We start from the raw sequence: 24729 nt of genomic DNA, 5'->3' as shown, positions 1-24729 counted from the left end.
GTTAGGTCTCAAACTTGTAAAAGAAACTAGACCAGTACCAAAATAGGTAATACATGATGGTCCATATCCAATTGACCTGCATTTTACAGCAAACATTGTCCATAACTTCTGAACTGTGAACCAAGCCACTCTCTACACATGAATGTTCCAACTATGCTGGTTTTCACTTTGACCATGACCTTGTATCTTTTTGCTAGAGACAAATATTCTTCTATGCAGTAAAGATCTGCATAATCACAAGGATGTGTGAAATATCATGAAATTATCAATATTCAAACATTTGTCTCCACATATTTAACTCATTATTAACTCAGACCATAATGAACGCATATGAAAAAGGAAATTCTCAGCTACTGGAAAACACATTTAAAGTCAAATTGACCTGGAACAGAATAAGAGAAAGACGAGGCAGGAGGAAAGGAATGAGGTTCACCTCCCAATATTAATGTATCTGTGTATCTGTCGCTCAAAATAAAGAAACAATGTTAATCATAACATCTGTCCTGGCTACATGTGTCCTACCAACCTCATCATTATAACATCTGCCTTGGCTATATGTGTCCTACCAACCTCATCATTATATTATCTGCCTTAGCTACATGTGTCCTATCAACCTCATCATAATAACATCTGTCTTGGCTACATGTGTCCTACCAACCACATCATTATAACATCTGTCCTGGCAACATGTGTCCTATCAACCTCATCAGTATAACATCTCCCTTGGCTACATGTGTCCTATCAATCTCATCATTATAACATCTGCCTTGGCTAAATGTGTCCTATCAATCTTATTATTATAACATTTGCCTTGGCTACATGTGTCCTATCAACCTAATCATTATAACATCTGTCCTGACAACATGTGTCCTTTCAACCTGATCATTATAACATCTGTCCTGACAACATGTGTCCTTTCAACCTGATCATTATAACATCTGTCCTGACAACATGTGTCCTATCAACCTGATCATAATGACATCTCCCTTGGCTACATGTGTCCTATCAACCTGATCATAATGACATCTCCCTTGGCTACATGTGTCCTATCAACCTGATCATAATGACATCTCCCTTGGCTACATGTGTCCTATCAACCCCATCATTATAACATCTGCCTTGGCTACATGTATCCAATCAACTGCATCATTATAACATTTGTGAGCCAAAACCTTTCTATGAAGGCAAGATGAGGATTGTGATGGTTCCTGATTATCAGTGAAATAATCATTTGATGAGGATGGGTGTAGTGATTTGAACATGAATAGGAACAGGGGGACTGCTGAATAGGGCAGGTTGTGGAGTACACAGAGGCAGGCTGGGATAGATATCTGACCTTCTTGGTGACAATGTTTCCGTGTTGGTCTGTAAATTGCTCCTCACTCACTTGTTCCCCAGGGAGATCATCGGTCTCATCACCCTAAGGGAAAGATGGATAACATATTTATTGGATTTTATAAATTGACATTTATTTGTTTTAAGGAAAAACAATGATAATATGTTCTATTTTACAAGGGTGCCATCTATACCGAAATGTAACATGCACACCAACACAAACAGAAAAGAAAAAGATGAAGCAAGCACACAAACATACATCAAAAGCAGGTATGTGTGAATAAAGCATTCATGCCTGAGCTCACTTTGCAATTTATTCTATTTCTACATACAACTTAAAGGCAGCATTACTTAGAATTTTACTTATAAGAAGAGAAGAAAATTATTGGTCCAGGTTACTCATTTTAGTTTTCTTTTTCCTTTTTACCAAGTTCTTCTCCCCAATTATTAAATAAGGCTATGCTTCAACACAGCATCTCCAGTGAATTAAAGAAAGTCAATATTGAAATACGTGTCTTTGAAAGCATTGGATGCTGCTCTGGTTCTCCACATGCTGGTCGCTCAACCAGGCAGTTTACACCAGAATTCTTATGCGCTGGAAAGAATGCACTCCCTGTACTTGATTTGACTCACAGGAACAACAGCGCGACATGGCAATCCCGCCCAATTTAAGTGCTAACCTCCCCAACCCTGGATGGTTCTGGTCAATTGCACAGCCCTCTGTTGGACCTCATGGCTATTCTGAAATGGTAGTCATTTCAAGGTCATATAAGTTATGAGTCCTAGAGAATAGAATGTATTTTGTTTTGTTTGGATTGCATAGTAATATAAGATACATGAGTAATTTCTGCAATGCTTTTAAATTTGAGTGATACATTGTATACTGAAATACCAGGTACACCTGCTGATAAAGTAATCAACAACACACATTACTATATTAAGGGGGCTAACCAAGCCCATGTACTGTACCAGTATTGTAAGCAATACTACAGCAAAAAATTTGAACCAAACACTAGCTTGGCCAACTACTTTTCTCACAAGTTTGTGAACATGAATTGGACTTACAGAGAATACGAGGAGTCAGCAAACGGAACGAAAAGGGTCCTGGAATGTAGAACACTTTAAATAGCCCCTCGAGGCTAAAAGTTTAGCCACCTACCCCACTCCCCAAAACAGACAGGGCAAGAGACAAAGAGAGAGCGAGAAGGAGGGGGGGGCAGAGCTATATAGAGAGATATGTTCAGAGGATCCCTAATGACACCGTGGTGATGTTAGCAGTAGTACATAATCACAGCTGATGAGGTTCATGATAATGCAGCTATCAATTCTAATGACACAAGAAATGCCTGTACATCAAAAGGTCTCACCGTCAAACTAAAGGACACCATGTTAGGCAGCTAGCCACATGGCTGGAGACAAAGCCACCCTATCCCCACAAGCCCTACAGGCATGCAGTGTGGGAGTTATTAAAAGTGTTAAGACCAGGGGAGGGCTTGGGGGAGGGGGGGGAATATAGATCAACGGGGTGTTAGAGAATTGTAGACCTTATTACAGGGAGTTTATAGACGGATCTCACAGGTTAAAACACTTACAATTAGATGACACAGGTCGAGCCATTTAAAGCCAGAACATTACTTATAAGGCCTGTTTGTCTAAAGCAGTGTTTCCCAATCCTGGTCCTGGGAAACCCCAGGGGGTGCACATTATTGGTTTTTCCCTACCACTCACGCACATGGGTCTTCCAGGACAAGGATTGGGAAGCACTTGTGTAAAGCTTTTAAAGTGTCACAACTGTGGAACAATGTTTTTGTTTTCTTCCTTTAAACATCTTCTCCTATACTCAACTATTGCAGTTGAGTATGCAAAGTCAAAATTAGTTATTTTCTAAATTACCGATTGGATTATCGCTAACCAATCAGAGTTGGACCGTAGAGAAATAGCATTGTTAGAAATACATTTGTTAAAACGAGAGATTTGCTTCAGCCTTGACCAACAGTTCACAGCCTTAAATCACTTTGAGACATGGATACACCCACACACACACACACACACACACACGTTTACTTAGCTATCCAAATGCAGACATCAAAGTTGATTGCCCTCGGGAAAATCCTACACTAACCCTTAACCTTACCCTAACTTCTATCTAAACTCTGACCCTAACCCCAAATGTAAAGTTTGCTCTATACAATTAAACCAAAAAAGTGTATGTCTCGAATAGACATACACTATACACACACTAGACTAGACTCTTTTATCATGTTGTCCATTACTAGTCCATTACTGTTGCTATGGGTACCTTGAGGATGACAGTTCGACGGACCACCCGTGTGGTGACATTCTCCTCTTCATCGGCCACACCCTCGACCTCGCCCAGCTCACGGTCTACTGCAACGTGCACGTAAGTTAGCACGGAGCGCAGGGATCCGCTGGCTATATGTAGGACATTCTGACAGCTGATCACCAGAAAGGCCAGCAGCACAAAGCTGAAGAGGAGCTCGGTCACCAGGGCCCACATAACTGTCCCTCCAAGCTTCTACCTCGACAACTTCTCAAAGCAACCGAGCAATCCACTACACACACTACACAGACACACACATCCACCACTACTTCTGCCAGTCAGTCCAAGGCAACAACCCTCAGGTCTTCTCTTAACAGGGCCCGCCCTTCTCCTTCTATCTCTGTGAGTTAAGCTCTACTCCACCAGCGCCGGTTCCGTCTCTGTCTGTCAGCTGCTCAGTAGAATGACTGGCCCATGTCCTAAAATCCAGATGACTGCAACGTTGGGAGGCTTCTATTTCCTATCCTCTCTCTCTCTTCAGCCTTCTGCTCCCTCCCTCGCCCCCTCTATCTCTCTCTCTCTCTCTCTCTCTCTCTCTCTCTCTCTCTCTCTCTCCCAGCCATGTGATCCATAGTCTTTAAATAACTCTGGCTGCTCTGCTCTGGAAGACTGAGAGGAACCATGAGAGACATGGTCTCTAACCTCTATGGTTAACTCAGGTACAACCAGCCAGGCACTTCCATTGGCACGTCCAATGACATGTAAAGAACGGGTTCCATACTGAACATTAATATTATTCTGTAGTAGTTTCCGACTAATTTCACTTCCACAATAATGGAAATCCAGAAAGACTGTTTCCAGACATCCACATGCTTGTCTTCCCCTTGTGTTTACTGTACCAACACCTTGGCAGTCATTCCCAGGGGTAGCCCACAAAGACTGTAGCAGACCCTCTGTCCTCTGGCATGGCCTTTTGGGTATTCTGCTCAGGCTGGAGGACACGTGTGATGGGGTGGGATTGGGGATCCAGTGACAGGGTGTCTATATTTGGCTTAACTGGTTGTTTGTGCCCTTCTTGGGCATGGTGTATGTGTGTGTCGGTGTGTGTGTGTACGTTGGTGTGTGTGTGTGTGTCTGTTGGTTTGAGTGTGTGCGTGTGTGTCAGTGTTTTTGTATGTGTGTGTAGGTGTGTGTGTGTGAAAGAGGAAAGGGGAGAATCAGAGTGGGATTACAGTACCATAAATAATTCTGTCATTGAGTTTGTTTGGACGGCGGTCAGTCCTACTGTAAAGCATTGACCGATCAGCTGGATCATATCCAATTAAGTCATTTATCTGATGCTCTGATCCAGAGTGACCATGGTGAGAACACACATTGTCGAACGTATTATTTCTCCGGTACAAAGCCCCAATCCTGGCATTACAATCAACAGCCTCTTACTAACAGACACCAGTCCATTCTTAATGTACTACAGCTGCCAACAATCAGTGTTGCCTTACCATCAGTAACCATGTCAAAACGTACCTATGCTGACTTGGGCCAGGGTCCTACACCAGTTATGTCACGTGTTGTTTAGCATAATGCTGTGATAGCTAAGCTTATTGGATGTGTCTCCACTCACCTGCCCCCTGAGGTGTACATCTTCCCAGGGCCGCACATCTGGCACCCTGTGGGGGAAGCCCAGGCCCTTCTCAAACGGCTGGGTGCCCCTGAAGTGGCCGCGCAAGATCTCAGAGTGCCCCATGTCTCGTACTGGCTGTAGCAAGGCCTCCTGGGACACACGAGACTGGCTGGTGTCCACGTCCATGGCCGCGCGCACCGATGACATCATAGAGTCCATGGCCTGCCTGGGTTTGGCGGTCTGTGTGCCCACCCATGCCTGAGTGTGGTCCTTGACGGGCTGCCAGCCAGGGCCCGACTGCTCCTGCAGGTAGGACAGGAAAGAGCCTCCTCCGCCACTTCCTGCACTACCTCCGCTACCTCCACTACCTCCACTACCTCTACTGGACCTACAGAGGCAGAGGACGAGTTAGGATAGGATTGGGTATCAGAAATCAGAGCTGGCCCTAGTAGTCTTTAGATGCTTCATAGATGATATATTACTAAAACTCAATGTTAGGATGCTCTGGACTATCCTGGCTGACCAGTGATGTGTATCAGAGGGGCGTGTGTCTGGACTATCCTGGCTGACCAGAGAGGTGTATCAGAAGGGCGTGTGTCTGGACTATCCTGGCTGACCCAATCAGGTGTATCAGAGGGGCGTGTCTGGACTATCCTGGCTGACCAGTGAGGTGTGTCAGAGGGGCGTGTCTGGACTATCCTGGCTGACCAGTGAGGTGTGTCAGAGGGGCGTGTCTGGACTATCCTGGCTGCCCAGTGATGTGTGTCAGAGGGGCGGGTCTGGACTATCCTGGGTGCCCAGTGATGTGTGTCAGAGGGGCGGGTCTGGAATATCCTGGCTGACGTAATCAGGTGTATCAGAGGGGCGTGTCTGGACTATCCTGGCTGATCAGTGAGGTGTGTCAGAGGGGCATGTCTGGACTATCCTGGCTGACCAGTGAGGTGAGTCAGAGGGGCGTGTCTGGACTATCCTGGCTGACCAGTGAGGTGAGTCAGAGGGGCGTGTCTGGACTATCCTGGCTGACCAGTGAGGTGTGTCAGAGGGGCGTGTCTGGACTATCCTGGCTGACCAGTGAGGTATGTCAGAGGGGCGTGTCTGGACTCTCCCATCTGGCCAGTGTGCTGTCCAGCTAAGCTGCAGACTGACTGCAGTCTGAGAACACACTCACCTGTCTCCATTACGATCAGCTACGCGGCTCAGACCGGGCGACTCGCTCAGCCGGGCGTACACCCTCTGCTGTTGTCCTGCAACAAGAGAAAGCTCTTCCTCTGAGCCTGTCCCTCCTCCTCCTCCTCCAACTCCATCTCCACCTGCCAAGTTGCCTTCGACCGCAGCTGCCTCTGACCTCACGACCTTTGACCCTTGATCCAGCCCATTAACACTGCTGACCGAACCGCCGGTGGCGACGGCACCTCCGAACGAAGAAGGGGTGGCGGTACTGAACGAGGCCGGGGTGGCGGGGGTGGCAGTGCTGAACGAGTCAACAGCCCCCATCTCTGAGTTGTCCTCCACCAGCTCCATGGAGCCACTCAGCCCCCCTCCGCTGGCCCCACTGCCGGGCCGGCCCAGGCTCCCATACGGCAGCCCCAGCAGCCCCTCCGAGTCGTCTGCATTGCTGCACTCCAGCGAGGAGTCCTCCACGGCCACTAGGGAGGGGCTGTTGCCTGAGGGCCACACCTGCACGTCTGACATCTCCATGAGGGTGTCCTCCTCTGTGGGCGCCATTGGAGCACACTCCATACTGGAGACCTCTTGCCAGTAGGGCTCGTTGCCCAGCGGGGAGGGCAGGCTGTACTGCATGGAGGCAGGGGAGAGCAGCTCCTCCTGCATTAGCCCGTAACCTGGAGCGACACAGAGAGAGGCACACTGACACGGCTTGCCTCGCCCCCCCACCACGCCCTGCCAGCACTGGGAGGGACCTTGGGTGGGTTTGCCCCTGCTCAGGAGCAGCCAGGGGGAAGGTGGCACAGGGAACCCGGGGGAGGGGGGGGGCAGACAGTGGGAGTTGAAGAAGATGTACCAAGAGACAGGGGCAGAGGAGAAAGGGGGGGGGGGGGCTCTGGGGTGGGGAGGGTTGACAAGCCAGATCAGACAGCACTGAGAGGGAGAGCATTAGCGGAGGCAGCAGGAGACAGCCATGGCTAGGGACCAGGAGGCCCGCTGGTGGCTGCTACTGCTGAGCTCTGCTTCCTGCAGGGGAAGGGACAGGAGTTGCTGCCTCCGCCCCCAACCAACCTGGGGCTGGGACACACACCTGTCCGCCTGGGACACACACTTATACACATGCCATACAAACGTCCATACGCAACAAAGGCACACACTCATTCGCACGCACGCGCACACCCTCACACATACCAGGCAAGGTAAATATTATAGTCAGGCTGAAGAGCATGCTGGCAAGCAATCTCGTTCTTTGGCTCTTTAACTTTCTTATCCATCCAGCCACCAGCGGACATTACAGTAAAAAACATAGAAAACAAATGACATGACAAAACATACCAACACACTAGAAATACGGCCCTCCACAATTATCTGCTACCTTGATAAAGATGATCAAAAAATGCTGTCATTGTTCTTTATCAACCTCAAAATAAAAACCATCATATTTTATTAACTTTCTATTAATTTGAACAACTTTACCTCAATTCAATGTCAGATTTCTCTCATATTTTGAGTCCAAGCTGATAAACAACGATGACATTTTCTCATATATTTTTTTTGCTCTTCTTCACCAAGGTTTCCAATGATTCTGGATGGTAGTGTACACACACACACACTCACATCACACACTTTGTTATATTCAGGTTAATTTCTAATCACTTACAGCAAGCAGAGATGCTCAAACCCCATTTCATGTCACCAGAAAACCCAGCTTCTGTTGCAATTAATGAATGGAATCCCTCTCGGTATCAACAGATAATTGCTAGTCAACATCCCTAGTTGCACATTTGTGAAGATGGAACATAAACCTGCTCATAGATAATCAGGTAAAAACATGTTTCAAGTCCACAAAGGCACATGACTAATCTTCATGGTCTCTACTTACCATCCAGGGGATTTTAAAAAGCTTTTCCCCCAGATTATACATTACCATTGTTAACAGGAACATGTTTTTACCAAGGCTGGATATGGATGAGTATGTTTCTGTTCTGCCTCCACTTATGTAACAATGCACAACTAAGGATGTAAACAGCTACATATACGATGACACTGTTATGGAAACCAGAAGCTGCAGAAGATCTAAGAATTTGATTCATACGACCATCAACCATTGAGTGAAATCACTGCAACAACTCTATTTGTAAAATCAACACCTCTTGTCTAGTAGCAAGTAGAGTGTTTTGGCTTTTGAACATGAAACAGCCTGACACGGTAAGCATGGTGAGATCTCTTTGAACAGTGGAACTATCATCTGGAACCGATACAGACCCAGCTATCATGACAGACACCCTCTGAATAACAGGACGCTTCCAACGCTGCTCTCTGAGTCCGTACTCTCTCAACTCTCACACAGCCTCCTATTTCAATAGAAATTAATTTAATTGCTACTGTAGCAGAAATTATGTGAGATAGCAAAATATATATATTTTTTTAATTGGTCAAGATCAAAGCAACTTTCTGTTGTTGAACCTTCTATGTTTTCTGTGAAAGGGGCAATGTCGACTTGCTTTCATGCATTTATTGATGTATTAATTAATAATATTTATTAATTGATTGTTAAAAAATTGAATGTATAACTTGCTCATGGGGGGGATAATCAACTTTTTTTTTTGTTTAAACTGCTGATTCACCCTTCAAACATCCATAAGGATTAACAGAAAGAAGAGTGTAGACCTGGTGTTTTATTGTAACCAAAGATGGCAACAGATGTCAGACACCAGCTACTTTACCATCCTTCAAATCCACTACCAATAATGTATACCGTGATGTATACTGTAATGTATACTGTATATGTATAGATACGAGCAAAAGTAACCTAAAGGTAGTTTGAATCAGACAAATAAACTCATGAAGTATGAATAGATAGACAAGATTGTAGACAAATGGCACCATTTTATTTTGACTGACCAGTGGTAGAATTGGAATTGATTACATATTAGCGTGGGCCAAAACATGTACCTAGTCAGAGATTACAGAAGGGAGCCAGGGAGGAGGGTAGAGGGTAGTTAGGAAGAAGGAGACGAGACGGGGGGTGTGTTTGGGTGTAAATGTAATAAGCAAGCGAGCAAGTGTAAGAACATTTATAAGAAGGGTATGTGTAGAGAGATAGGTGCAACATGATTCATTGTCAGCAGTGAGTTACGCTGAATGTGGAGGGGATATTGATGAAACCAGCTAGCCTCCTTGACCTATCAGGATAACCCCCTACTCAGGGGAGGCTGTGTTCATATCGGCCAAAAGTTAAATATCTTTATCTACAGTATATCAGTGGAGCACTCTATAAGTATGATTTAATATGGTATGCATAAACCCCTGTAAGTACAATTATTTACCTTCCAACTTTTAAGTCTTCCAGCTGTACACTCCGATTATGTTCAATACTATAATATATATATAATAATGTGTGGGTTAGTGTGGAACTCCCCTAGTCAGGATGTCAGTCCACACTGCTCGTGTCTGTGTGTGTGGTGGCATTCCTCTGATCAGTTATATGCTGAGGTGGACCAAGGACTTTTACTTAAACATTTACTGAAGGTTGATCAGCCATAAAGGAATGTATATGGTTAACCCAAATGTGTAAAAAAACAACAACACTAAACTGAATAAAATCAGCAAACAGTTAAGTTTAGTGTTTGATAAGGGTTAAGGTTAGGGGTGGGTGTTAACCTTAGTAAAATGACTGACATTAACATACATTTTTGCCTTTAGGGCAGATCTGCTTGTGATATGTTTGAGTAAGTAAAGCTCCCAGGTCCCACAGAGAAAAGAATGACATGAAGAGAAGAGGAGCAAGAAAAAATTAACATGGTGGCCTGACCCTTGAGGTAAAATGACACACTGTAACATGAAGACATGAAGACTGTCTGAAGCTCAAAGACACAAGGAGAAAGAGAGAGAGACACAACCACACAAAGACACACCGAAACACACAGAAATACTCACAGATATGTATAGAGACACACCAACACACATGGAACAAAGAGATTGGAAGGAAGAATCACATAAACACTCCACTTTAAATAGGAGGCATTTCACAGAAAAGGGATATTGATAATACATCCCCAGATACTGGACTGGTGTAAACACACAAGAGACAAACACACACACGCACACGCACACACACACGCAGTAACAATTTACAGTTTAAAAAAAGGCTTTGGACCTTTTTTAGCCTCCACTGCGAGTCATATATTGTAGAGGATCTGAACAGGCAGGCTAAAGAGTCAAGGCATTACCAGCATGCATACCGTTCAATATCAGTCTGTTATGAAAGCTGCTACAAGGTGCAGAGGCATGCCCAGGTCCCAGACTATATCTCCCACAGGCCACTGCTGCCGCATCCTCGTTCTTATGCTTCCAGGCAAGCATATAGGTGGGAGATGAGACTGGCTTTCATGCAGACAGGCAGGAGGACTTAGAAAGGGAATGTAGGACAGGTAGAAAGAAAAAGAGGTAGAGACAGTGGACAGCACTAAAAGAGATAGAGACAGTGGACGGGACTAAAAGAGATAGAGACAGGGGACAGGACTAAAAGAGATAGAGACAGGGGACTGGACTAAAAGAGATAGAGACAGGGGACAGGACTAAAAGAGATAGAGACAGGGGACTGGACTAAAAGAGATAGAGACAGGAGACGGGACTAAAAGACATAGAGACAGGGGACGGGACTAAAAGAGAAAGAGACAGGGGACTGGACTAAAAGAGATAGAGACAGGGGACGGGACTAAAAGAGATAGAGACAGGGGACAGGACTAAAAGAGATAGAGACAGGGGACTGGACTAAAAGAGATAGAGACAGGGGACAGGACTAAAAGAGATAGAGACAGGGGACTGGACTAAAAGAGATAGAGACAGGAGACGGGACTAAAAGACATAGAGACAGGGGACGGGACTAAAAGAGAAAGAGACAGGGGACTGGACTAAAAGAGATAGAGACAGGAGACGGGACTAAAAGAGATAGAGACAGGGGACAGGACTAAAAGACAGAGAGACACAGGGGACAGGACTAAAAGACAGAGAGACACAGGGGACTGGACTAAAAGAGATAGAGACAGGGGACTGGACTAAAAGAGATAGAGACAGGGGACAGGACTAAAAGACAGAGAGACACAGGGGACTGGACTAAAAGACAGAGACACAGAGGACTGGACTAAAAAAGATAGAGAGACAGGGGAAAGGACTAAAAGAGAGGGACCAGAGACAGGACTAAAAGAGATGGAGAGACCAGGGACAGGACTAAGAGATAGACAGAGAAACATTACAGATGATTAAGAAAAAAAGAAAAAGAGTGAGAGCAGAAAGGTCAGAGAGAAAAAGAAAGAAAGATAGAGGACACCTCCCCCCTCCCGGTGTTGAGCCGTGCTAAGAACACACTGTGTGGGGGACTGGTCACAGAGCAGACGGTTATAAAGGTGGAATTTTCAAGAGTACAAAAATTAAATTTCATTAAAAATGCTCAAAACTGGTCATCAAAATAACAATGAGGGCCAGAGGTCAACATGAGGTCAGAGGGCAAGAGTTCAGAAGTCGAAGAGGAGGAGTGAGAAGGAAGAAGAGTAGGGCGGCTGGGCTGCAGATGACATATCCGGAGAAACACAAAGAGAGAGGGGACAGAGAGTCAAAGGGAACACGTACGGGGGCCCAGAAGGACAAACAATGCACCGAACAACCCCCGGTTCAGAGACTCATAATATGACCCCATGCACACAGGCTGGAGTCAACCTCTCTAGTTTTAGGAAACGTATTTAATAGATTTTACTGGGTGGCGTATTTTGCGTCTGACACTTCAAACACCAGAGTGAAGAAAAGGAACTCCTAAGGGCCAAATAAGATGACAAGAAGGAAAAAACTGGGACATGTCCGCTGAAAGACACAGTCAGAATGGGGTTTCTCTATAATATCTAAAGGCTAGTAAAACCAACCTTGTCTTTTCTGTAGATACTGTAGCTGACAGTGCTGCTTGCATCACCTCCAGATTAACCAGGAAGTGACAGGATCCAGGCTTGTGACACAGAGAGTTTTGGGAGCACAATTCCTTTGATAGTGAAGGTTACCAAGAGTCACCAACACAGTGGTGATCCTGCACACTGACTTGATACTGTAACATGCCCTGTACTTTGACCTCCCCTCTCTGAGAAGGCGGACACAGGCCTGTTCATAAGACTAGTCACAATTCCAAAAGATAAATCACAGCACTCTTGAAAATCATTATCGCTGTAATAAAAACACAATACCACGTCTGGAGGTTAGGTTGGTATTGACCACCCTGTCAGACAGGCAGATTGGCAGACAGACAGGCAGACAGACAGGCAGAGACAGACTGACACGCACACAGACGGTTTCAGAGTAGAGAGCTTTAGGAGGCAGGCTGTACAGGTGTCAGATATCAGACTCACTGCAGCTGTGATCTGACTAGGCATCTCCCGTTTGTCCCTTTGTCCGTCATGGTCGTACCTATGCATTAGTTACATGGCCAGTTATTGCTCCAGTTTGCACTGCGGGGACCTGCCAACCTGCTGAGATGACACATGAGACACTGGGCAGCAGGAAGACCCAGGAGACAGGCCTTAGTACGCCAGTGATGGTCAGTCCACTGCAGGGTTTTTTTACACCGGTCCAGGGGTGAAACTGGAGTCAACTGGATGTATATGCATGTGTAAAAGAATAAACCATGTGGAAAAGGAGCCCAAGTTTAAGAAGTGTTCCCTGGTTGGAAAGCTAACTAGTGTAGCATGCTTGAAGGAGAGACTGGAGACTGGATTCATGTATGGAAATGAGTTGAAATCGAGACGCATATTATTTGGCACTGATTTCACATAGGACTGCTGTGGCTACGCATATTGTGGTTGAATAATATCATCTTGGACAAAGATTAACATTATCAACAACCAAAACCTATACTTTATAGGATGCAATCAAATAATACAGGTATAAGACAGTAGTGGTGCAGTGTAATAACATATTTCTTGTATACAGATGTTATTAAATTGATATTTGGCATCAACAGAACCTAGTAGATTTAACCAACGCATCATACACACACAGTCATGTATTACTAACCTAAAACAAACATGTACCCACACCACACACACCATACCCACACCATAAACACCATACCCACTCACCACACACCATACCCACACCATACACACCATACCCACTCATCACACACCACACCCACACCATACACACCATACCCACACCACACACACCATACCGACACCATAAACACCATACCCACTCACCAAACCCACACCATACACACCATTCACACCATACCCACACCATACACACCATACACACACCACACAAACCATACCCACAGCATAAACACCATACCCACTCACCACACACCATACCCACACCATACCCACACACCACACACCATACCCACTCACCACACACCATACCCACTCACCACACACCATACCCACAGCACACACACCATAACCACACCATACACACCATACCCACCATTCACACCATACACACAGCACACACACCATACCCACTCACCACACACCATACCCACACCATACACACCATTCACACCATACTCACAGCACACACACCATACCCACACCACACACACCATACCCACACCATACCCACCATACCCACACCATACACACCATACCCACACCATACACACCATACCCACAGCACACACACCATACCCACACCATAACCACACCATACACACCATACCCACCATACCCACACCACACACACCATACCCACACCATAACCACACCATACACATCATACCCACCATACCCACACCATACCCACCATACCCACACCACACACACCATACCCACACCATAACCACACCATACACACCATACCCACCATACCCACACCACACACACCATACCCACACCATACCCACACCATTCACACCATACCCAGACCACACACCATACCCACACCATACCCACCATATCCACACCATACCAATAAACACACACACACAGTTGTGTATTTCTAACCTTGTGAGGACCAGAAAAATAATCCATGTTTGCTAACCATAACCTCAATAACCAAAAATTATGCCTCAGCTTAATCTAGCCTTAATGCCTAACCCTTACTGGTGATGCTGAACCTTACAATAGTCTACATTCCAACTAAATGTAGGGTTAAAACACAAGCCCTAATTATAAGTCTGACCAGTGGTGTCGTTAGGCCTGGTCGTCCGGGGCTGTAGCCTTGGATCATTTATGAATAGTTCTGGATCTCAAAGAAAGAAAGAAATAGCCCCTGATCTATTCATCTATAATTCCGTTTGCGCATTATGACAATGTAGACATGTAGGCGTGTACAACTAAACTTTCTGCATGTACATTCAAAACCCTGTACTTTGAGTCTGACCCCAGTCTGACCCCAAACTATAGTCTTAGTGGAAAGTTCTGTACTTCTGTACTTCTGCACTATCAATTAAAATCTATATATCAATCTTAATATTATTTTTTCCAGCAGTAAAATATCTCAAGGGTAAAATAAATCTGCTGGCACTACTACAAAATGCACATCCACCAGTAGATTATTATGTCAAGATATTAGGCTTTGGGATGGCATCAGTAGGTTATTATGTTATTAGACTTTGGGATGGCATCAGTAGGTTATTATGTCATGTTATTAGGCTTTGGGATGGGATCAAAAGAGTATTATGTCATGTTATTAGACTTTGGGATGGGATCAGAAGATTATATTCTCATGTATTAGGCTTTGGGATGGTATCAGTAGATTATTATGTCATGTTATTGGAGTTTGGGATGGGATCAAAAGATTATTATGTCATTTTATTGGACTTTGGGATGGGATCAGAAGATTATTATGTCATGTTATTAGCCTTTGGGATGGGATCAGAAGATTATTATGTCATGTTATTGGACTTTGGGATGGGATCAGAAGATTATTATGTCATGTTATTAGCCTTTGGAATGGGATCAGAAGATTATTATGTCATTTTATTGGACTTTGGGATGGGATCAGAAGATTATTATGTCATTTTATTGGACTTTGGGATGGTATCAGAAGATTATTATGTCATGTTATTGGACTTTGGGATGGTATCAGAAGATTATTATGTCATGTTATTGGACTTTGGGATGGCATCAGAAGCAATTGTTGAGTGTCTTGAGTCCTGCTGCAGGTTGCCACGTTACACATCTGTCGAAATCCTTTTGATGGAAATAGCCTAGAACAGGCAATTACTGGGATTGGGGCAGGAGGTTCTGGACAACAGGGAAGGGGAAGATGAGCTGGGAGGGTAAAGAGGTTTGGGGAGGGGAAGAAGAACTGGGAGGGTAAAGAGGTTTGGGGAGGGGAAGAAGAGCTGGGAGGGTAAAGAGGTTTGGGGAAGGGAAGAAGAGCTGGGAGGGTAAAGAGGTTTGGGGAAGGGAAGAAGAGCTGGGAGGGTAAAGAGGTTTGGGGAGGGGAAGAAGAATTGAGAGGGTAAAGAGGTTTGGGGAAGGGAAGAAGAGCTGGGAGGGTAAAGAGGTTTGGGGAAGGGAAGAAGAACTGGGAGGGTAAAGAGGTTTGGGGAAGGAGGGAGGGGGTTGCATGGGAAGAAGCCTTACCATTGGTCAATCCCGGGGAGAGGTGGTCGCTGTCATTGTGTCTGCGTCTGCTTGGCTCCCGGGCAGGCCTCCCTGCAACCTGAGGCGGCTGGCCCTCCAACATGTTCACAATGTCCATCCGGTCGATGCTCTTCAGAGCTGTGTACAAACTCTCCACTGCACACAGGAGCCACAACAGAGAAAGACCGCCAGAGAAAGAGGCAGGAGAGAAGGATAGAGAGAAAACAGACAGGCAGGACAATGGGAAACAGACGGTTAAATAACAGACAAGGAAGAGGGAAGAAGTGACGATTCCGTTTTTTGCCAGAACACAAACAGACCCAGGTCTGTCCCAAAACACCCAAGAGCAGTAATGAGGTACTGAATAGAGATGTCTCACGTGCACGTCCAGGAACCAGAAGAATGTACGGTGGGTGAGTGGAGATGGGGAGTTTAGGATAAGAGGACGCACAGCAGGGATCCACTGGCACGTGGGATCTCATTACTTACTCTTGGCTCTCTTGCCCTCGCGCGTGGCCCATAGGTTGAGCAGGGCAGAACTCTGCTCCAATAGGGAGTTAGGATTCTCCACACGGATCTTATTAATGTCATCTACACTGAACTGTAGCTCCCTCGCCAGCTCTGGAGAGACAAAGGTGGAGGATTTACAGGTCATTGCGTGACAGAGGCAGGGGGAAGGGAATTGCAGCCCCAAGCCGGTACACCCTGACAGACAGGCAGCGACACAGGCACAAGACACATACACCCATTCCATTCACTCACCAGCCCAGCTCAGTCCCAACTGTTCAGCTATCAAAGCCATCTTCAACTCTGTCCTTTCCATGGCACTCATTGATGCTGCAGAAACCAGACCACAACTGATACTTTAACATGGGACGTTAACGCACAGTTGTGATTATGACTGCATGAAGGGGCACATGGAATGGGAACGTGTTGGTGTGGAGTACTGTCTTATGTCAGGTAGCTTGACTAACCCGCCCGCATGGACTGAGGGACGAGAGTCCAGTATGAATTATGCTACCTGTCAGAAGACAATGGCGTTCTGTATGGGGGGATCATGGAGATGGCAGGCACCTTTACCCATGGCAGGCTCATTCAGGGCACTGTATCTCTCCCGTAGGGCTAACGGGGTCAGAGTTCGCCTCCGGTCTTCACTCCCAGCTGCCTGTGAATCAAACGAGCAAAAGCTTTAGGAATACACAGTACAATTACAACCGATTGGCCTCAGATCTCACATTTAAATGATACATGCATGTGTGTATTCAACAGTGAAACGCAATGCATTTCAGTCGCTACAAGGGACATATCTAGGGAAGAAAACAGCCACATTCTTGGTCATTGTATTACCACAACTGTTCCATATGTAGAAGAAATGACAAATCAAGTGCAAAAAAACTTTAGTGAGAATGTTTTACAATAGAAAACAGTCAATCGATTCGTGGCTCAGTTTTAGTTTAATAGTTATTACAAACTTTAACTAACATTAGTTAAATATCTAGCTAAAAATCGTTGGAAAGTAATATGCTACCATCCCATGATTAGATGAGGGAAAAACTCCAATCTCTTTCATAAGTTATGTTATGTAGGACAGTAACTACTGTTAATTTATCTTACTTTTCTGAAAATGTGTTCTTAAGATTTCGGAATAGAATTCGGCATTTGTGGAGGCCTACCTTGATACATGGGGGCATGGTGATGTTGAGGTTGCACAGCACATGCTGGCTCTCTTCGTACTTGGTAGACTTGCGCAGGAAGGACAGGAATCCAGAGTGATCCTTACTACTGTCCCTCACCTTGGGGAAAGAGTGAGAAACAGAGACTTTCCACGTAAAAAATGTGTGATGGAGACAGGAGTAAAGACAGAGAAAGTGAAATAATGGGGATATGAGTAGACAAAGGGAAAGTTAAACACCTTGACAGAAACAGGGAGTCTGTTGTCTCTGAAGGCCTGGAAGCTGAAACAGCGGGGCTGCTGGGTAGCCTTCCGCACTGGGACCAGATTTCCAGAACACTCCAGATGCAGCGGCATTCCCTCCATCACCTGATGGGGGCGACATCAAGGTTAGACAGTTGTTCCCTCATAAGGAACTAGGAAGAGCCTGATCCAACCACTTCACAGTGCCTGTTTAAGCTACAGCTAATAAACAACGACGTTACTGTCATCAAGACAGCCATCAATACGACCCTACACTGACCTCGATGTCCCGGCTGCGGGCCACCTCGCTGAAGTTCTCGTGCTGCTCCAGGGTTTTGTCCATTTTGTCGTCGGTCATGCAGTAGCAGCGCAGGCGGCCTTCACGGACCTCATTCATCTTGGCAAACACCACAAATTTGGCCATGTATGGCACGGCTGAGAGCTCCCGGTACAGGAGGTTGGCAAAAGACACAGCCTCGGCTGTCCGGGGACAATCAGCTAGCCAGAACCTGAAAAAAGACGGCAGGGCGTGTAGAACTTTTGGCAACTTTTAAATGACTCACAACTCAGGATCCTATCAGTTACGTGATCAGAACAGCCACCTTAATTCCCCAGTGCCAAACAGCGCGGTCAGATTGTGAACTTGTAATGTCTCCTTTAAATGCATGCTATTAAGTGAGAAGCCAGGGCTTACCGCGCCGATACATTGGTTGTGAAGTTGGCACAGTCTTTGCTGTATATGAGCTTGGTGGTGCCAGTGATGTCCTCCCACTGGGCTGGTGCTGTGCCACCTGGAGACACGGGACACGGACCAGTACCCCCAAGACACAGGGAGAAAAACAGAGGCATATCAGATGCTGTGATTTTACCTTGTTACTCTGCTACTACCGTTATGGCACTGAGAATGAAACATTGCTGCGTGACATTTCTTCTCTAGCGCAGCGTATCTCGCTGCCAACAGATGTGGAATCACACTATGTTTGATATTTCCTATGAGAAGGTGTTATGTAATGTTTCACTGGGCCACTGGGCCACTGGTCCTATGTAAGGCCTCAGTGAGTCTCAGAGACCCGACAGTGTGGCGCACCGATGACACTGCAGAGCAGGCGCAGGCTGGTGGTGTCCCCCTCTCCGGAGTCCCGGGGGCTCTCTCTCCAGGAGGGGGGCAGGGGGATGCATAGGCCAATCGGCCGGTGAAACTTGCGTCGCCGTGGTTCCACTGTCACCACGGGGCTGAAGGTTGCCTGGTTACCAAGAAGTTTAGCAACCAGTTCGTCTGGGACTGGTTGGGCCTGTGGGGGTGTGGAAATGAGAGGATGTGCGGAGAAAGGGATGAGGACGTGGAGGAGTGTGGAGGAGGAAGAGAGATAGAAGAAAAAGGTGGAAAAGAAAGAAAGAGGAGAAAAATATAGAAAGATGGGAGAGAAAGAAGAAGAAAGAACATGCACAGATATATGGATGGACAAATAGCATGAGGCCGGATACAAGGTGTGTAATGATTTAATGGATTACAATGGACAGGAAAAGAAATTGAATGAAAGAAAAGGAGGATGAGAAGACAAAGAGAGAGTTTATGGTCAATACAATTTCCAGTTTACAAAATGCCAAGAATTTGGAAAAACATTTTGTTTCTATTTTCTTGAGAGTTGTTTATTGTAGAAATACATGTTTAAAAACATTTAAAAAACAATATTCACAAAACAGGTATGAAAGAAATAGGCACAGTATCCCTCACTCAACATTGAAGTTGACTATCTGACTTTGTACAGGTTCGGAGAAGGCTAGAATATCTGCCCAGCGTAAATACAGAATATAGCAGGCGTAATGCTGCAGTCTTCCTCCTGACTGTTTTTCCTCATCATCCCAGCTCACCTGCAGGCCCAGACGGACTCTCTTGGTGACTGCTGTCTCAGGGAACGTAGCCTGAACCATCGGCACAAGCTTACTGGTCAGCTGACCACCCTCTGGGCCAATCAGGTCACTCTCCTGCTGGACACGCGACACCACAGCAAAGTAGAGGGGGAAGTCAGTGGAGATGATTCGCCGGATCCGCTTTTTCCCAAGTTCCTCCTGGCTCTCCAGATCTGAAAGAACACACAGACAGACCGTCCGTGAGACGGGACCACTGATACAGTCCTGAGAAGGTGCTGACACAAAAACAGCCCGCAATCAGTGGCTTAAATCACATCCGACTTGTTGGACTACCTTCATCCATCCCATTGAGGATGGTCTCCAGCACATCGTCGCCATAGCGATTGCGGTGTTCCTTCCATACCGAGCCATTCTCGCTCCTCAGCACCACCAGCTCCCGGTCCCCCCGACCGAGAGCTGCAAAGTGAGGGATCTCCACGATCACAGGCCTGGGGCACACCAAGAGGCCGAGACACGCGACACATAGTCAACAATCCAGTGGAATTTGGGGACACCCTCAACAATGGTGAAACACAATTCAAGCGGTATGGCTCTGTGCAACACACTGTCTTTGGCTTTTGACAACTCCCTCCAATACAGTAGGTTTAGTGAGTCCTCACCCCAGGAACTGCATGCTGGCTGGGCCCAGGGAGATGATGCGGCTGGCCAGGCCCTCTCCCTCCACCAGGGGGGGCGGTGTGGTGAGCTTCTGCGGCTTGACCAGCCGACAGGTGATGCGTGTGGGCGCAGCGCAGGTCCGCGGGGGGATGATGACACGCAGGCCGTTATGTCTGCTGCCTCGCATTGAGCCGCCCCGCGCGTCCACCATGAAACTCACCAGGAACCTGACCAGGGACGAGGACCTCCACATTATTACACGGGCCCTGCCAGGATCGCCTCTCGGTTCTGGGTTAGTTGGATCAGGGACAACAGGACACAGTCATTGTAGGGCTGCAGCCGTTGCAGTGACTTACCCCGTGTGTATGGGGCTGGCTACAGGGCTGACGTTGTCCGAGGTCTCTGTGGCGGGACTGCTGGGGATCAGGGAGTCATCGTCATACTCCTTCTGTAGTGGAGTGTGCACCTTAAAAGAAATACAGAAAATGGAGCACTTGCCTACTCACTCTCCACTGGATTACAAATACAGTACACACATTTTCATGACGAGGTATAAACCCTCGGTTAGGACAGACGACGTGCAGGCTATTCTGTACCTGCTCATGGATGACCGTCTCCGGGGAGACACAGGGAATCCTGGGAATGGCAGGAGAGTAGTTACTGTTGGAGAGAGAAGGAAAAAGACAGAGTCAGTGAAGGTAATATTCCTACTCCCCTGATTCCCCTCATCCCTTACCCTTTCTTCATTATATCACTCCCCTCTATGGCCCGCTTTCATTTCTGAAACTAGCGCCCACCCTCCATCCACAACGAACCCAGCCACCCCTACACACTGCCCAGCCCTCTCTCATACTCCATAGATTTCTTGGGTGACAGGAAATCGTCATCATGGTCCTTCAAGTCATCCATCTTCATGTACCTGGCTCCTTCCGTCCCCAAAAGCTCCTCCCCTTCAGAGAACAACAGCAAGGCCAGAGAGAGGGAGAGAGAGAGAGAGAGAGAGAGAGAGAAAAGAGGGAGAACAGACAGTGGTCAGGAATGGGAGGAGACAGATAGATGGAGAGAGAGGAAGAGAGTGATTTAGAGAGAGAGAGAAAGGAAGAGCTCAACAAGAAATCCGCAGCATATCACAAATTGAAAAGCGTAGAATGAGTTTAGTAAATATAACCCAGGGATAATAAAGTAGTTAGGTTGGTGAGTGGGAGTTAGGTAGTACTCACACACTGTGCATGTGTTAATGCTTGTCAGTGGGAAGAGATTTAGTAAAGCCACAGTCATCTCAAGACATCCCAAAGAAACCCAATGGCAGATGAAGTGAGACAACAAGGAGAAAGACAGAAAACAGATGGTGCTACTTTCACCATGTTCAATATAAATATCAAATGTGATCTGTTTAAATCTGTGTAATACATGAACAGTTTCCAGGAACGTAATATTTGGAGCGCGCCTAGCACAAGCTGAGTCTAAAGCTGGACATCACTACTAAACCCTCTGGGTGACAGTCCACATCAACATGGACCACTTCAATATAGACCCTATATGTCTGGATTAAACATGTGGTTCAGAGGGTTTTGTTGCCCTGTGGTACTTCTGGTTGGGACAGGATTTCTCAGCCTCTCTTGTCTAATACTCCCAGACATTTCACATACTTGCTGTAGCCCTGACTTGACACACCTGATTCAATTAGTGGAATATATTACCACACCCTTTATTGATTGAATCAGGTGTACCAGTTCAGGGCTACAAGTCACGAGTGAAATGTCTGGTGATCCCAGAGGGGAGGGAAACCCTGGGCTAGAGTAAAAATATAGTAAACAATTAACACAACATACAGTATATACACATATGAACACTACACATATACAACTATGACAAGTACATATATACACACATTTATGATCACAAAACATACACACATATGACCACACACACACACACACAACTATCACCACTAATAAACATACATACACAACTATGACCACTAACAAACATAGAGCTGCAGCAAGGCTCCTTCCCAATTTTAGACCAACATTGACTATATGTCACTCAAATTAACTGGGAACAAAAAATATCAGGGTGTAACATAATTCTATTTGCACTTCTGTTAAGATGCTAACTGCATTCTGTTGTACTATACATGTACTGTTCAATTACAAAGTTGAATCTAATCTAATATAAACAACTATAACCATCCCATAGCTATACAGTATACAATAGACTAGCATTCAGAAACGTTAAAGAATCCAAATGATCCGTTTCCACTAAAGCTATTATGTTCTCTATCACTCTCCCAGGATGTCTGTCACAGGAAGATGAGCGGAAGCAGATTATAATAACTTACCCTTTCAAATCTTGGGCTTACTCGAGAGATGTCCCCAGCGTTCTGTTAATCAATGTTAATGCGCGTGTGTGTGCGTCAGCAGTAGAAGCATTGTGGTTGGCTGGGTGAGTGTGCCTGGAGGTGTTTCACAGCCAGACAGTTGGGGAGGCGGAGCCTGTGTGTTGCCTCGCTTTAAATGACTGAGTGTCAGAAGTGTGAGAGAGGAATATGCCTTTACGTCAGATAGTTCCAGCAACAAAGTGATATGTGTCTTTAAGACACAAGCAGCAAGGCTCCTTTCTAATTTTAGACCAACACTGACCCTGTCAGTTAAATTAACTGGGAACTAAAAATATCAGGGTGTGACATAATTGTCAAGTGTGTGGTAACATTTACACGGTCAATTTAACGGGTTAATAAGACAACTGGGAAGAGGTTTGTGCAAAACATTTCTTTCCCAACTATTATTGGGTTTTCATTTCCTCAATATAACATGCACATCACTGAGAACACATACAGCACCCAAACACACAGACACACAGACACACACACGATCACTCTTCACAAAAACAGCCCATACACACACGTCTTTACACCCTAAAGAAACCGACTTGATAGCTGATTACAAGGAACACTGATAAACACATCAAACCAACGATAACGTCAACAAGACAACGACAGCTAGACAACATCATCAACATCTTGGAATGTTGATATGATAAAGTAGCACTGACAAATGTTTTAACCAGAGAATTATATTTTCGCCATGATAAAAAAAAAAATCATAGTAAAATGATACACTGAATGGTTAAACGTGAAACGTCCACTACAAAGCACTTTCAGTACAGTAGGCTGGTGAGGACAGCCATCCCCAGCCCCCAACTGTAGTGACATGATGAGAGGCAGAGAGCGCCTGTTCTGGGAAGTTAGTGACTGAGGCACATCTATGTTGCTTGAGGGAGAAATAAAGGTTACAGACATGGAGCCATGAAAGGCATGCACCAGACGGAGCATCAGGAGAGACAGTCCCCAAAAGACTAGGCGTAGAGGTACAAAGAGAGGCGGACAGAAAGACAGCATGAGCTTGAAATGGAGTCACACACTCAAAGACGACCTATGAGCACCGCACAGAGAAGAGAGAAGAGGAGGCATACCTATTGTTAGCTGTGCAATTCCTATAAAAAAAAAAGTCAAGGCAGAAAAGGCATATTTTAGGAGGCTCTGCACAAGTCTACTCAAAGGTTTCATACATTTTTAATCCAAAATGGACTAGCCAATAACTGTGCCATACAAAATAACACAACATAAAACCTACCTTTTCTACAAAAAAGTAGAAAAGGAAGGTTTTGAGTGAGGAACACAAGGGTTAAAATTAAGAGACCAATGCAAATTGAACGCTTCTGTTCCTCACTCAAAACTTTCCTTTTCAACTTTTTTGGAAAGAAAAGAAAAAGGTGCCGTGGTCTCTTAATTCTTTCCGGAGCTGTAGGTGTTGTGTTCTGCTGTGAAGTACTGTAGGTGTTGTATTCTACTGTAAAGTACTGTAGGTGTTGTGTTCTGCTGTAAAGTACTATAAGTGATATGTTCTGCTGTAAAGTACTGTAGGCGTTGTGTTCTGCTGTAAAGTACTGTAGCTGTAGTGTTATGCTATACAGTATTGTAGGTGTTGTGTTCTGCACTAAAGTACTGTAGGGGTTGTGTTCTACTCTAAAGTACTGTAGGTGTTGTGTTCTGCTGTGAAGTATTGTAGGCGATGTGTTCTGCTGTAAAGTACTGAAGGTGTTGTGTTCTGCTGTACAGTACTGTAGCTGTGGTGTTATAGTGTGAAGTATTGTAGGTGTTGTGTTCGGCTGTAAAGTACTGTAGGTGTTGTGTTCTACTGTACTGTATTGTATGTGGTGTTCTGCAGTAAAGTACTGCAGGTGTTGTGTTCTGCTGTGAAGTACTGTAGGCGATGTGTTCTGCTTTAAAGTACTGTAGGTGTTG

The 24729-nt window shown here is 45.6% G+C and overlaps 1 protein-coding gene across 24 annotated transcripts in view; it reads right to left on the bottom strand.

Annotated features, from left to right (window-relative positions):
• The window catches only part of ank1a (ankyrin 1, erythrocytic a), a 121114-nt gene that overhangs the window by 6174 nt on the left and 90211 nt on the right, over positions 1-24729 (bottom strand). For 13 of the 24 annotated variants that reach the window (XM_013136768.4, XM_013136774.4, XM_013136775.4 and 10 more), the window contains 19 exons: positions 23898-23918; positions 21277-21373; positions 21020-21083; positions 20780-20889; positions 20426-20650; positions 20100-20254; positions 19767-19978; positions 18982-19186; positions 18589-18685; positions 18175-18403; positions 17892-18020; positions 17653-17772; positions 17054-17144; positions 16742-16816; positions 16469-16600; positions 15980-16135; positions 6406-7078; positions 5238-5625; positions 1337-1420 (listed from right to left, as the gene is read on the bottom strand). In XM_013136768.4, the coding sequence (XP_012992222.2) occupies positions 1337-1420; positions 5238-5625; positions 6406-7078; positions 15980-16135; positions 16469-16600; positions 16742-16816; positions 17054-17144; positions 17653-17772; positions 17892-18020; positions 18175-18403; positions 18589-18685; positions 18982-19186; positions 19767-19978; positions 20100-20254; positions 20426-20650; positions 20780-20889; positions 21020-21083; positions 21277-21373; positions 23898-23918 (3263 nt within the window). The other 11 variants (XM_020052496.3, XM_020052511.3, XM_020052510.3 and 8 more) reach the window with 9 other exon arrangements.

Source organism: Esox lucius, chromosome 13 (genome assembly GCF_011004845.1).
Source record: "Esox lucius isolate fEsoLuc1 chromosome 13, fEsoLuc1.pri, whole genome shotgun sequence".
Taxonomy (NCBI): domain Eukaryota; kingdom Metazoa; phylum Chordata; class Actinopteri; order Esociformes; family Esocidae; genus Esox; species Esox lucius.
This window is presented reverse-complemented; position numbering and strand designations above follow the sequence as displayed.